This window comes from Astatotilapia calliptera, chromosome 18 (assembly GCF_964374335.1).
Source record: "Astatotilapia calliptera chromosome 18, fAstCal68.1, whole genome shotgun sequence".
Lineage (NCBI taxonomy): Eukaryota > Metazoa > Chordata > Actinopteri > Cichliformes > Cichlidae > Astatotilapia > Astatotilapia calliptera.
The window spans coordinates 17,919,640-17,935,050 of record NC_137439.1 but is presented as its reverse complement, the minus strand read 5'-3'; the positions used below and the strand labels follow the sequence as shown (position 1 = coordinate 17,935,050).

At 37.9% G+C, this 15,411-nt stretch overlaps 2 protein-coding genes across 2 annotated transcripts; both read left to right on the top strand.

Annotated features, from left to right (window-relative positions):
* Window positions 1–5,594: 5,594 nt before the first annotated feature.
* On the top strand, window positions 5,595–7,185 carry foxq1a (forkhead box Q1a). The gene has a single exon (XM_026150842.2). It carries the CDS (start codon window positions 6,061–6,063, stop codon window positions 6,880–6,882), a length of 822 nt encoding a protein of 273 aa, XP_026006627.2. The 5' UTR covers window positions 5,595–6,060; the 3' UTR covers window positions 6,883–7,185.
* A 1,120-nt stretch (window positions 7,186–8,305) lies between these two features.
* On the top strand, window positions 8,306–11,312 carry foxf2a (forkhead box F2a). The gene is made up of 2 exons (XM_026150841.2): window positions 8,306–9,587; window positions 10,777–11,312. The coding sequence occupies exons 1-2, from the start codon at window positions 8,597–8,599 to the stop codon at window positions 10,938–10,940; spliced, it is 1,155 nt and encodes a 384-aa protein (XP_026006626.2). The 5' UTR covers window positions 8,306–8,596; the 3' UTR covers window positions 10,941–11,312.
* The last annotated feature ends 4,099 nt before the right edge of the window (window positions 11,313–15,411 follow it).

The following is a 15,411-nucleotide window of genomic DNA, read 5'->3' as shown; positions in this document are numbered from 1 at the left end:
ACATCTTTTATATATAATGTTTTCTGTGAGCACAAGAAAAGTGCTTATAGATGATTTTCTCAAATGCTAAATTAACCTAAAATTAACATAATAGACAAAAAATCCAAGCATAACCCCGAAATACATACAAACATTAGCGATTCTTGCAAAGATTTTGACACTACTCAAGATGAAAGTATGTAAAACTGAAGCAAAGAAATAAAAGGCAACAAGATTTATCATAGTGATGGTATGAATGTAGCATGTTTTATACAAGTTGCAATAACTGTTTATTGCAACGTAAAGTTTGGCACAGCTTCATGCTAGCTTTCAAATAACTGCAGAGATGGCATGTGTTACATGCAGCAGAAGCATGCAAACAGAGAGGAAACAACCAGATGAGCCACAAAGTTCATGTCTTAAATAATACAGGGAGCAGACTAATATCAATACAATTATGTTTAATTTGACAAAACATATTTATAAATGTAGGATCAGCTGGTTGCCTTGATACGTTAATTTAATGATTTTATTACATTTTCATGCCGCCTGCCTTTGATCTTTGTGGTTGCCGATGGCACAGCTTCCTTGTTGGGTCTTTGTATTTCATGTGATTGAATCTGACGGAATTTACCGGTTGCTATGGCATCATAAGTACAGGCACAGGAAGAAAATGAGCGCTTGTTTACATGTTTAAATGATTTCTTTTTAGTGAAGCCACGTTTCAAAGCCTTAGGCACAAAAACAGATGGTAACTAAAAACTCCAGACATTTGAGGGTTGCACTGTAGACAGAGAGAAAGTAAGATGATGATTTTGTGAATAGAAACAACACAATATGTATCCAGAGACACTGAAAATCTAGCATTATAGTAAGGACTTTTCTGATTATTACAAATCTGCCTTTGATTTTAATTTACCCTTGCATTTTTTTTTAAATTTCTATATGCTGCAAGTTTAACACTAATCAGACTGGTAGCTTGTGGTAAAAACCACGCAGAACAAAGCATAAATAAACGTTATCTTCTCATATAGATTTACAACATGTCCTGGGTACTAAAGCACTAGGTAGAATAAATGGTAAATTGTAAAACTCTATGAATCACGAATGATTAACCCTGGCCTTTAATCATATCGTCGCGCATATTTCATTTTAAGTTTCTCTCTTGGATGCTGAGTTTATAAACTGTGAGATAAAGAGAGCTGATAAATGTTCAACAGTTGCTGGATTTATGTGTGGAAAGCATTTACTGAACATTTTATTTTTGTTGTAAACTGTAAATTATAACGTCGACAAAGGTGCAAAAGAGTTTATTGTACACACACACACATTTATATATATATATATATATATATATATATATATATATATATATATATATATATATATACACATTGTTGACGTGGCATTTCTCTACTCTAGAATAATGGTGGTAACGGTTTTGTAGCCGTGCTGCTTGTCAGTAACAGCTTATGACACTCTGTATGTTGATACACAAGGCCTCAACCTAGATCTCACCACACAGAGCCCTAGAGAGAATAAATAATGGACTGACCCCTTTTCTCAACGTTTTTTACAATCACCGCTCAAACTGTTGACATATTAACCACATTTAGTGTGGAAATTTGTTCCTTATTTGAAAGCTAAACTCCATCTTGCTGCTGTTTTGGCAATGTTTACCTCCTTCACCCCCTTTTAACTTTTAAATGCATTCTACAAGTGGCTTCTGTTCGCAGTATTGCAATTCTCCTTTAAATAGTATTAATTTATTCAGTAATATTATTCACTATGTTTGAATTGCCTTGTTTAATAGTAATATTATACATAAATACATATCTTCATTTCCCTGCAGAAAGCTTCTCTTACATTTTTATTGTGTCTCCAATACTTTTTCTTTTCATTTTTGCAGCACCTCATTACCCTTTGCCTTCCAAGGGAAAGCTCAGGAATAGAAACTTCCCAAACCAGCAACAGGCAATGGCCTGCTTTCATTCCTTCTCTCATACGTTAACTGCTGAGAGACATGAAAGAACTTGAAATTTGTTTTCTGACATATTTAAATATGTGTCGCACAAATTACTTATTGAAAGGGAAAGAAAACGGCTAAACTTTACAGCTTTCTTACACGAGAGACAGAATGTGTGGATTCAGAGGCCGGGGCGAGATATACATGACCCAACATGTGGAGCAAAATATACATGAAGAAGCAATGTCTATAAGCTGTCTGAGTATGACTAAGAATGTTTGTGCAAAACCATAATGCTCCAGTTAAGTGCTGAGACACTGGCAAGCTGGTTTCAAAACTGAGCTGTCAAAATAAAGCAATTAGTAACTGACGAAATATTTTGAGGTCAGACTTTTCTAAAATGATAATTAAAACATAGTTTCCACACATAGCCCTAAAAAAAGCCTGGAATAGATAAGAAATTATATTTTTGTTTGAACCACTTAATTTTAATTCCACCTCTGAAGATGCCTTTACCTTTAGATCTTTGCTCTTACATTTATAATTGTTTACCAAACGCATCACAAATGATCTGCAGCTTTGCACTGAAAAACTAAAACGTGTTTGGATAAACACACACACACACACACACACACACACACACACACACACACACACACACACACACACACACACACACACACACACACACACACACACTGAGATTACTGAGATTCTAAGAAGGGTTTTAATGTTTTTCTCTTATATGTTTTAATGATGAGTCATTATCTGTCCTGGACATGTGAGACAATAGTGAGACTACTGATAAATATTAGTTAAGGAAAACCATGACAACTCTGTCTGTAAGCAATCATATTTTTATAAGTGGAAGCCATATTTACTTGATGCATATACAAAGGTAAGCACATTTCACTGTTGTTTTTTACTGGGCGACCATGGTTCAGGGGTTGGGAAGTGCATCTTGTAACCCCAGCTCTGTCTGTCCAGGTCATTGTTACCTTGGGCAAGACACTTCACTCTACCTACTGGTGTTGGCCAGAGGGGCCGATGGCATAATATGGCAGCTATATTGCTTCTGTCAGTCTGCCCCAGGGCAGCTGTCTACAACTGTGGTTTGCTTCCACCAGTGTGTCAATGTGAGAGTGAATGAATAGTGGAATTGTAAAGCGTTTTGAGTGTCTAAAAATATAAATATACTGTATAAATGCAATCCATTATTATTATTTCATTGTCCCATGTCTTTTTATACTAGGGTGCATTGTTTTTTAGTTTAAAAATCAAAAGCTCTTAGTGACTCAGCAGCTTGAGCAAAATGAAGCAGGTGTATCGCTGAGAAATGAGCAGCGCTCAACATAGCTGTTAAATCTACAGTCACAACACATTTGTTGCCCTTCATGTGCTGTTTTGTCTTTTAATCGTGCAGTCAACTAAAACTATTTAACTTCTTCCGTGTGCTCACTGACAAATGAGTGGGAAACTATTTTCCTTGACAAACAATTAAACAAACGATTCTTTGGAAAATCATTGGGTTGTGACTGTTTTGTGAGTCAAAACCAACACTTTGATTGACTGAACTTAAACTTCATAGAATTTGGCCACATGAAGTCTGTGAGTGATCGCATGTGCTACACAGGTATGCTCTACCTTAAATGGGTTCTCATGAAACTACTACATGCTTGTGAATAGGCGTGACTTTATTGTACTGAATTGAAAAATCTTGGCATGCATTTTTATTATTTTGGCAAAAGTTTGGAATTCTTGAATGTTTTGGAACTGAAAATGGTGCCAGTGAATCACTGCACAGTATTCACAACCATCAGGGCATTAGTCACTAAGTGTCTGGCTATGTACTTTACCGTGTTCCTCATTCCAGCATATCAACAGGTTATGTTTCAACAACAACATCAGGGCCATGCTGGCAGTAAACGTTGACGTTCTGACAAAGGAAGATGGCGCTTTCACGGCCAATGTGTCTCCGTTGCTCAACGAACATGCTTGCGAACAATGTTATCATTATTGTGCTGTTCAGAGAAAAGCATTCTTCATTCTTTGGAGGTTTTTCAATTTTATAGCTTTGCAGGTTTAAGGGCTTTAAAACCATAAATAAAATTTCATGCAATTCATTTATATTTCACACTACATGCATTTAATTTTATATTCTAAACTCACAAACACACAAAGAAGAAGCTTATAAAACAGATTTATTATCTAATCATCTTAAAATAGACCATTTTAAATTATTGCATTATTGTGTATTTTTACAAAATTATATGTTGTTTAAGTATGAACACTGCACACACATGCCTTTAGAAATATTGGAGTAGCATAGAATTACTATAACTGCTCATTAGTATACTGGCTTTAAGTACACCATACTATCAAATGAATATTTACAGTCTTTCCTTCATAAGAAACAGTTACACACATAAATACGTATCTATGATTTTGTATGTAACTTTTAATTACTCCACTTGTGATATTGTATACTTTTTTTTAAATTATCTTATTATAAAGCCATAATAAATGATTTAAAGCTTTATACACATATCACCATGTATGTACACATTGAGACATGGCGTCACAAGCTACTACATGCACTGAGCAGAGTGAATACGGTGGTATGTGAGTTGCTGTCATTGTGTGGTTAGCTTACAGAATTCCATCCTTGACATGCCACCATTCAAAGTAGTGACTTCACTACAGGTTCTGTGTCACACTCAACGCAAACAGATTATTACCTGAAAATCAAAACATTCACACCAGCACAAACATGCTCGGCCTACCTTCTACAAACACTTACAGAACGCACAGTTTGCATAAACAGCAGTTGAATAATTTTGTACTTGGCACAGTGACAGCATGAGGGTAATGTCAACACCGAGTTCCAGGTGGTTTTACAAGGATATATATTTTTTTCCGTTTATGTGATGACACTGTGGCTGCACAGCCTGTCATGGCAATTGGTTGCATCTTTTTCCCGGAGGTATGTTGCACAAAGATGGGTTGTTCAGCAGAAGTCAGAGTTTGACCTGGGGGAGTAGCTGAGAGAAGATGACTGGCATCATCCAACAAGAGTACAATATAAATCAACAATTTGTCTTGTTTGTTCCTATCTCCATGATTCAATTGATACACCTGGTGCAATTGTACTGCAATTTCCTCAGGCTGAAATTGCAAGACTTAGACATTTCTAAAGCCTTCCAAAACCTCAACGCAATTACCAAAAACAGAAAATTAATGATCATTTGGTAGGTGAATTCTGGGCAACAGGAAGGACAGAATGCACTGTTTAAGTGACAAAAACACAATAACACAAGTTTCCATGTGGGCTGGTAAATTGGCATGACATTAAAAGTTCACACCTAAACACTGAGCTTTGATATGAGACATCTCGAAAGCAGGTGAATGTGTGACGAGTGCTGGCACAGAGACCCGAGTGTTGTTTAAATATTACACACCAGCATGGAAAGATTGTGCAGTTGATTGTTTTCATCATAAAACGGTTGTTTAAAAAAAAAAAGATGAAGTAAATAATTACACACACACACACACACACACACACACACGAAAACAGATAGCCCTTGCTGTGATTACGGCGCTTCCTGAATGGGACAAATAAAACTACCTGTAGGCACCGCACCTTAAATGCAAAGGAAATATACGCCCCCTGGTTGTCTCAGGTAAAATAGTCCCAGTGTGTGTTCCTTAACATTTCACAGGTGAGACTGTTAAACTGGCTTTGAATGAGGTGTGGGTTGGAATGTTCGGAATATTATATTAAATGGTCATTATGATTTTTTTTTTTTATTAAAGACACTGGAACGCAATGTGAAGGTATTTGTGATATTCTCAATATTTTAAACTCACATGCCCCGCCCCCTTGGGTTGGGTCTGAGGTAAGCCGCCTATAAAGTGCCGCTAACACGGACCCAAGGTGAGAAGGGCTTCAGCGCTCTGGCAGGTATGATTAAGAAGACACACTCCTTTGGATACAGCCCAAGACTCTCCGCATCTTGACTCACAGCTGACTAAAGCTTGACTAAAGCTTCGGACTTTACGCAAAGAGCTCTCCGAGGTTTATTGCTGGACAGATTCTACCGAGCAGCACACTAACAATGAAGCTGGAGGTGCTGTGTGGGAGTCACTATGACATGAAGCATTTCGAGATATCCAGTGATGCTGAGGGTCATGGGCGATCTCCTTTCCCTCCTGAAGAGGAGCTGGGGTCGGATGGGGACTGCGTGGCCCACAGTCCTCCACCTGTCACCCCGTGCGGCGGCAGCGGCAAGTCCAAGCCATACACACGTAGACCCAAGCCCCCGTTTTCATACATCGCTCTAATCGCTATGGCCATCCGGGACTCACCCAGTGGACGTCTGACTTTGGCGGAGATAAACGACTATCTGATGAAAAAGTTCCCGTTCTTCAGAGGCACTTACACCGGCTGGAGGAACTCGGTTCGTCATAATCTGTCTCTTAATGATTGTTTTCTCAAAGTGCTCCGGGACCCTTCCAGACCCTGGGGAAAGGACAATTACTGGATGCTCAATCCTCACAGCGAATACACATTTGCTGACGGGGTATTCCGGCGCAGAAGAAAGCGCATTAACAAAAAATTCAGCAGGGAACAAGAGGAGCCCGAGCACACAGAGGAGCCGCAGCTCATTCACCAGTCTGCCCCGAGCACCAAGACTGATTCCCGTCCCAAGTTTACCAGTTCATTCGCTATTGACAGCATCCTCAGCAAGCCGTTCAAGAGAGACTTAAATAACGAACGTTTGCCTCCCTTTCCTGCCTTCCCCTGGCCCTACTACACTGAACTAATGACCTATCATTCAAACACACCTGCCTCATATCTATATGTTAAGTCACCCTGTCATGTGGACTCCAGTGCCCAGCATGTATCAACCCCCTATGGTGGTGGGTTTCTTTCATAGACAATTTGCAATATCACAAAGAAATGTGGACTTGCTGTTCGGTGACTCAAAATGATCACCTTGAGTTAGTCGCTAGTTTAATCTGACATAACTGTGGCGGGATGGTGGTTCCCTTTTATTTTTGTAGTAGTTTATCCTTAAAGCGTTTTCAAACTTGAAATTTCACATTCTGTTAGAAATGTTACCGAGCAGAGCATTAACTTTATTTCTTTAACAAACCTGTTAAAAATATGCACTTTGACTGTTTTTATGTCTTTTTATTTTGAGAAATGTGAAATTAATAATAAAAAAAAGTTGTGCTGATATCTGTTTCCTGTTGTTGTGTATATATCTATAACTGGAATTATAGATACTTCATAAAAGCATAGTTAACTGCCAGTGCAATTATAGAACGCACTATTCATGAGGGCGTATTCGTCTGACGCCTCCTCGAAACTATTTTCTAAATCTTGCATTGCCCAATATTTGTATAATAATAATAATAATAATAATAATAAACTTGGTATTGTTCTTTTTTCCCTCTTTCTTTCTGCTTCATGCTGCCAAAAGAAATATCATATAGTAGTATTTACTTTTTCATGTTCATGAAGCTCGCTGCTGCCGGATAGGGGCATCCAATATTTATGTTTTCTGTCTGGCGCTGCAAATAGCTGTCGCCTCAGTCACCACACATACTCAGGAAAGGGTTTATACAAATGCGAGCTCAACTCAAATTCAGAGCAGAAAGAAGGGTATTCCAGTTTGTGCTATTCATCTGACACTAGAAAGTAAATTTCCTCTAAAGCAGCTGTGCATCCTGGACGCACGAGTTTCGTGTTGGTAACAGCTTGCGCAGATTGTGCTTTTAACTTCACTGATGGTGACATTATTTCACGTCTTAAGCCACTCGAATTGCTCTAAACGTTTCACAGAAGAAAGGAACTTTGCATAGCGACATGTTCATATTTTATCATCTGAATCCTTCCAAAGACTTTTGTTAGAGTGGCTACTTTCATTTCTCCAGGGATGTAATCCAGGCTCCGAGAGGTAAACTGACACTTGGGCGCTGTGTGTGGTATGTTGGCACGCTCTGATGGAAAAAACATGCTCTGGCCTCTCATGTCAGAGCCCTTAACCCTGAACAGATCCCAACCAAATCAGGAGTCGGTGCTTCTCCCGCACAACTTTACAGTCTAAAGCTGCAATTGGGCACCTTCAGTGTTTGCTGTAAAGGGAGGTAAAAGGAAATAATTTGATCTTAATCGAACTCTGAGACTTCATTCATCATGATGTCGTGACAAATACCGGTTTGTCAAATGTGGACAGAAGTGTTTTGGAAAGTGAGTCGTGGGAGGAGATTTGTCTTACTCCAATGTGCAGTGTCCGGCTTCTAGGCTGGATACTTGCCAGATGGGGAGGGAGTAGTTCCTGGCGATTTCTTGGAGGGATTTGGGGGAATAGAGGGGCAGAGAGAGATTTAAGTACTGATAGGTGGTCGAGTTGTGTTTGGCCGGGTGGATATGCGCAAGCAAAGTCTAGGAGCTTTATTTCCCCTCTCTGATGGGATTATTGCCAGCGATGGGCAGAGAGAGGAAGGAGGCTCAGCGCCTGCGTTTCTTGATTTTCACGGTTATAATCTTACCGAGCATCGCAACGGGACACTGACCTCCGTGAATTCTGCGTTAGGAAGCCTTTAACGGTGCTTAAAATACAGGAAAAGAGAGTTGCATGTTGTATGAAACCAGAAAGAGGCACGGCTATGACGACTGAGAATTCCCAGCAACATCTGGATCTACCCAGTCCTCTGCGCGCAAGTCCAGCGGCCGGTGCTCTAAGGGCATCTGGGCTGAGCCCACAGCCAGTGATGGAGAGCGCGCATAATGAATCAGCAAAAGGGAAAAAGGGAAACTCCGGCTTGAGGCGCCCCGAAAAGCCTCCCTACTCATACATTGCCTTAATTGTGATGGCTATTCAAAGCTCGCCAACTAAAAGACTTACTTTAAGCGAAATATATCAGTTTCTCCAGGCCAGATTCCCTTTCTTCAGGGGATCATACCAGGGATGGAAAAATTCTGTCAGACATAACCTGTCTCTGAACGAGTGCTTTATAAAACTACCCAAGGGTCTAGGCAGACCTGGCAAAGGGCACTACTGGACCATCGACCCTGGCAGTGAGTTTATGTTTGAGGAGGGCTCGTTTCGTCGCAGACCCCGGGGGTTCCGGAGGAAATGCCAAGCTTTAAAACCAATGTACAGGATGATGAATGGGATCGGGTTTGGTGCATCCATGCTGTCCCAGAACTTTGATTTCCAATCACCCGCAGGCTCATTAGCATGTCATAACAGCTACAACTTAGATTTAATGGGTAATACAGTTCCAGGTGGCTTCGATGGACTCGGAGGAGGACATCACCTCCCGCACATGTCATCGAGCTCCGGGTCGTCATATATGGCCGCATGTCAGGTGGCCTCTAACTCAGACTATTGCCCCGACAGTAGCAGCAGCCCCCTGCAGTCCTCCCAAGCGATGATAGGCACTTTGGACTGTCAGTCTCCATATGCAAATGCAGCTTCACATTGGAGTACACCTGGTGTGTCATCGTACATCAAACAGCAGTCGGTGAGATCAAGCAGTCCAAACTCCTCAGCCGTACATGCGGGAATGACGTCTTACGCGCTGGACCAGGGCTATTTGCACCATAATGCACGAGATTCTGACATTTCAGGTATGCATTTTATTACCTACACTGTTTTATATTCTCTGCTTACCACAGTGAGTCACTTGAGGCCGTGAATAACTGATCATTTATCTATCACAGATAAAGTCAACGCTCTTTTTAAAAAACAAAAAACAAAACAAAACAAAAAACAGATTTTCATGTTTCACACACATAAAAAATACATAGAAAAATCAAGATTTTACAATGTATTTTTTATGCGAACAGGTTTATTTAAAAATCTATACATAAAACATATCAATTTGTAATATATTTAAAATTAAAATTGAAAAGCAGCAAGATGAACAGAAAAGTAGTTTTTAAGGCTATAAAATATTTTTTGATATTTATTTATTTTATTTTTTATCACGCATCAAAATATTGGTGTTCAATCGTGGCTTTTGTTTCATTTAACTGATTTATTGCTATCATTGTTATTTCACATTTTATTATCATGCCATAGCGTCTGCATAGAAGCCTTTTCAGAGGTCCCCGTGTTACACAAATGTAGGTCTAAATACACAATAACAGCAGCTCATTAAAACTGTTAATTATGAAAACAAACCTTTTTTAAAAATTTCAAGCAGATTCATAAACTTCACTAAAAATGTCAAACCTGCTTTTATTGTATTATTGATTAGTCTGTAAACACGTTTTTTTTTGTTAAAATACGCTAAAAGGCACATTTGTATACAATGAAAAACATTCATTAATATATATATATATATATTTACAAGTAGTTCTTTTTAGAAATATAAAATTAGGAAAATCAGCAGACTTGATTTGTTTATCAGAATCTGTCTCAAAATGCGTTTAATACCTTATTGTTTGCAATGGGAAAAATCTGTTGTTTTATTACGATTTGTGACTTTAGGATGTTAGAGTGAGGAATCCACTAGAATTTGCATCATCAACTGCCTAACAGTGTAAACATGAACTGCTCTTATATCCTTTGGATAAAGGCAGCTATGGAAAATATGACAACTTTAAAAGAAAAAAGATAAAAAGAAAGACAGAAATAAATAAATGTTGTTCAAAAGTAGCGCCAACCAATTTTAGGTCTAAAATTGTCTAAAAGGAAATGCTCTAAAGTTGTGGCCCTTTTTCTTTCTTTCCTTTTTTGGTTGCGTGCTTCTATAAATCTACAGCTTGACCAAAGAAATGACTACTTGACCTCTTGTATCCTGTTTGTTTACAGTGGGATTGTCTCGATATTCCAGCCACTCAGCTCCCGTGTGTGACAGGAAGGAATTCGTTTTAAACCTTCATCCCAACACCAGTGGATCTTATTATCATCAGCTCCATCATCATCATCATCATCATCAAAGCGTCTATCAGGACGTAAAGCCATGTGTAATGTGACAAGAAGAGGCAAAGTGGTTCCTAAAATAAAACCCACAAATCCACTTCATTTAAGTTAAGCCCTTGGCGGAGTGATTCTAACATAACATTTCCTTATACGGCAGCTTATGAAGCACATCTTTCTTTCCAATGAACTTTGACCTTTCAATTTCTTTAGTAATCATTTTGTTGTGGGGACTTGTTTTAGCACTTCACGTTTTCCTTATGCGACTGACGTCACACACATGGATAAGCAATATCTATATTGTACCAAAAACGTCAATATATCTGAACCTTTCACTTAATTTTGTTTTGTGTTTTTTCTGATGGTTAAACTGTTGCTTCCCGCCTGTAATAATCCCTAATCATTAAAGAGATTTATTTTTGAAAGGACCATTTCGTGATGTCTTAAATACTAAATGACTATAAGAAAGGGTAGACAACGTGTTTTCTAGAAACAGTATAGATCTTTTTTAAATGTTGGATTTAAAAAGTAAGTTTTGTTTCTCAGGAGCTCAGCAGAACAGTAGTCTTTAAAGTTTTGCAGAGGCACAAATTTGAAACCATGAGAAAGCAAAAGTAAAAGACACACTCATCAGGGAACACCAGCTGTGTTATGGGTGCTTTCTTCTCAGTTTCATAAATATGAACGAAGTATAGATTATTTTATTTAATGTTATATCGACTTTTGCACTTTTTTTATTGTGAAAAGTTGGGCTTAATGAAAAGTAGTTCATCTTCAAGGTTGTTCATATTTTGAGGATAATTTATGTATACGTTGTGACTTCTTTGCATTAAACTGCTGCCACAACAGCATCACTGATGTAAAATATAATACTGACATAATTAGTAGCCAGAAAGAAGAGGGAGAGGAGGCCACGTACAGTGAGCAACAGTGAAGTGACAAAATCTTACATTTTTCTTCAGTGCTTTTTGGTTTGACTTGCACTGCCATCTCGTGGTAAGTGAAAGTTTTTGGAATTCTAAAATAAAATTTCTGCGTTTGGTATTTGCAGAGGATTCTAAAGGTCCCACAGAACAGCCAGATGGACATTCAGTCACTTTAGCAGACGGTATACGAAACGGTATTTATCGATCAAAAACATAAACATGAAAACATGAAAAGAAACCCAACAATTCTTCTGGTATAAACTGAACCTTCAGACCAAAAGAACCTCCAGACATAAAAACGTGACAAGGTGAATAAACTATATTTCACATAGACTAATGACAGTGTACGCACCCTGATTTTTTTTAGACAGCCATACTCTCGCTTAATTACCCACACGTGGGTCTCGTTCTATCGTCATACATATCGATTTATATCACATTATTGCGAACATAATCCACATTGTTAGTATGAAAGTACATGTTCATATGTATATATATTTGGAAAGTTACTACATAATTTTAAATTTCCTAAAAGCAAAGGCTTCTTCCTACATAAACCTTATTAACGGCTCTGCTGTCCATGGTGCTGAATATGTGTTTTTTATTTTGATACGTTTTTTATTATAAACGCAAAAGTAATGGGGCACTTTCTGTATTTTTAAGATTGTAATACTCCCTCGGTATATAAGAATACACACACTGTGTTTATGTGATATAGAGATCGGTAATTCAAAGTTGGTGGGTTTACAAGTCCAGCCCCGATAAAGGCAAAGGTTAACTGTATTAAATTGCATCTCAAATATTGAGGTGTTTGTAGGTGTGATTTTATGTGATACTGCTGACAGCATAAGAGTCATCAAGCGTATTCCTTTATCCAAGCATTCTCCTAATGAATCACTTCAAGGTTAAATTTCATTGGGAAGTCACAGATTAAAATTCTGGCATTATTATTCTTATTTTTTTTTAATACAAATTAACATAACGTAACATGCAGTCAGAAAAAACAAACATTTCAAACAAAAACCGAAATAGGAGGTTGTTCTATTTCTGGAGGAACAGTCAAATTCTCCTCACTAGCCCAGCAAATGACAAATTAACTACATGGTTATTTTGAATTCTGGGACTCCAGTTTCGATCAGTGCTCTGATGTGGTTTAGTTTGTTTCAGTCATGACTGACATCTTTATACTTTACTCTTTATAGTGACTGCTAACTGACCAAGAGAATGAAAGGCATGCGTCGGAGCAGCTAAAGACGATAAAACAAGGTCTAAGCAGAAAATTCATCAAACGCATGAAAATAATTTCATTCAACATGTCACTGAAGGGAATGAGACCAAAGACCGCAAGAGACAATGGTCCAAGCTACGAGCCGCTGTATTTATATGGGTCAGAGAAGTGGTTTGCGCCTTGAAACAGTCAGTGTCAGTGACAAGCACAGTTATTGACATGAGATATTTTAATTGCATATAAACAAATTACCATAATACAGTACTTACAATAAGACAAACTTTTTTTTATCATTAACAACTATAACTATTTACAAAATATAAATGACTGTTATTGTTAGTTTTGTCGTTGTTGTTATTATTGTAAGCAAAGAAAGTAAAAGCAGAAAACGGAATATCACTGTAAAGAAGTCTAGATTCAGAAAAAAAGTGAAATACAGTAGTACCCGAGAAAATACTTTAAAAAGTACAGCACAGCTATCTATCTATCTATCTATCTATCTATCTATCTATCTATCTATCTATCTATCTATCTATCTATCTATCTATCTATCTATCTATCTATCTATCTATCTATCTATCTATCTATCTAGATAGACAGATAGATGTATATAAAAGTATAACGTCATTAGAATTGTACAGCTTTTTCCAATAAACAATCGGGTATCATCCTGTAAATAAATTAATTAATTAAATTAAAGATGTTTAAATAAACAGTATGTTTACAGTATGGTCCTTGTAAAGTTACAGGAAATCACCGATGCTGCCAGTAATTTACTGTAAAATTTTACAGTTTTCTTTTGTTTCGTTTGTCACTTTATTAGGCAAATGACTTGTGAAATACTGATCGTAATGCTTTGGCTACAGTAAGAAGCTTTTTGTTTTGCTTTTGTTTTATTTTTCTATTTATTTGAATATTTAAAGGAATTTGTGGCACTACACTTGTCATTGTTAAAATTAAGGTAAAGATAAAAATACACGTTTTTATGAAGGAATTGTTTTACTAACCTAAAAGGTCATGCTTATACACCGCAACCCAAACGGTTCTTTAGTATGCTATTTATGCATACTAAGTTAAATACACATAATCCATATACAACCTGTTTACTCTTTCAAATAGGCCAACAAAAATTGTCTGTTTGCCATTTAATGAATCTCTTTAGTCCTGCTTGACACGCTGACCTGGAACATTAGAGAGCCACAGAGAAAATGCTCTTCTCTGGTATCCTGAAACACCTGTGGAAATTATTTTAGTTTATTCGCACATTTAGTGCATGAAAACAACAAGCAGGCTTTTATGATCAGTTTTGCTTCATAGTATTTAAGGTTGTTCCTTTCACATAACTGAAGGTGCTTGTTTGTATTTTCTGATTTGCTCAGTCAGTCAGCAACTGTAGTACAGAATTAAATCGGGAGATGGCAGCAGCCGCTAAAAAATGTTCTGAAACCCATGTCAGTGCTGCTCAGGGGGCTCATGTGGATCACTGAATATAATTAATATCCTGAATATATATACCGTTATCATGTACACAAAAAAATAAACAGACTAGTTCGTTGGCCGCTATGGGTGATTTTTAGGAAGTTTCTTTCTTCATATTTATTATAGTTCCTCTGAAAAGTTAGGTTTAACGTTAAAGGGTTGATGGCCACAACAGCAACAGCTGACAAGAGTTGAAATAATTCTTACATACTGGTCATATTTCATCCCTTCACAGTGTGATCCAGAGGCCAAGACCTGAAAACATGACAAGGTAAGAACATACTGGAACTGTTGGCATTTATTATGTATAACCGTTACAAAGATTTAACACCATCCTCACTGCTATATCATAAAACAATCTAATAACTCCTACATAGTATTACCAATATTAATTCACACATTAATTAACATAAAAATTGCTTTCAAAGAGTGGTAAAAAAAACCCAAAAACTTGTCTGTGGAACTTTCTCATGCATTTCCCACACTCAGTGAAATGGCAGCTCAGGCGCCCTAAAAGTATAACCTGGTCACCGCCCAACTTCTCCATTAATCATTGTTGTATTCTGAGGTAATGGTCAGTTAGTTTAATCTCAGTTAGCTCTGACCCCTATATGACCTCTTTGCCTTCTGTGCACCATGACCACTCTTGTAGCCCCTTCACACAGGAAGTTGTATGCGCTGCACTGACCGCTAGACTGGATGAATGGCCAGAAATTTGTGTTGCGCTTGCTTCTGTGCTCTATCCGTACTTTTTTCGGTCACGCTCGCTCCCTGTCATTCTGCGGTTTTATTGGTTGGGAGAACGTACGTCATACTGCGAGAGCGCTCACCGGATGGCGCACTTCTCATCGCACTGGCAAATCGTTCGTGCGCGGTGTGAGCCTTAGGAAACGA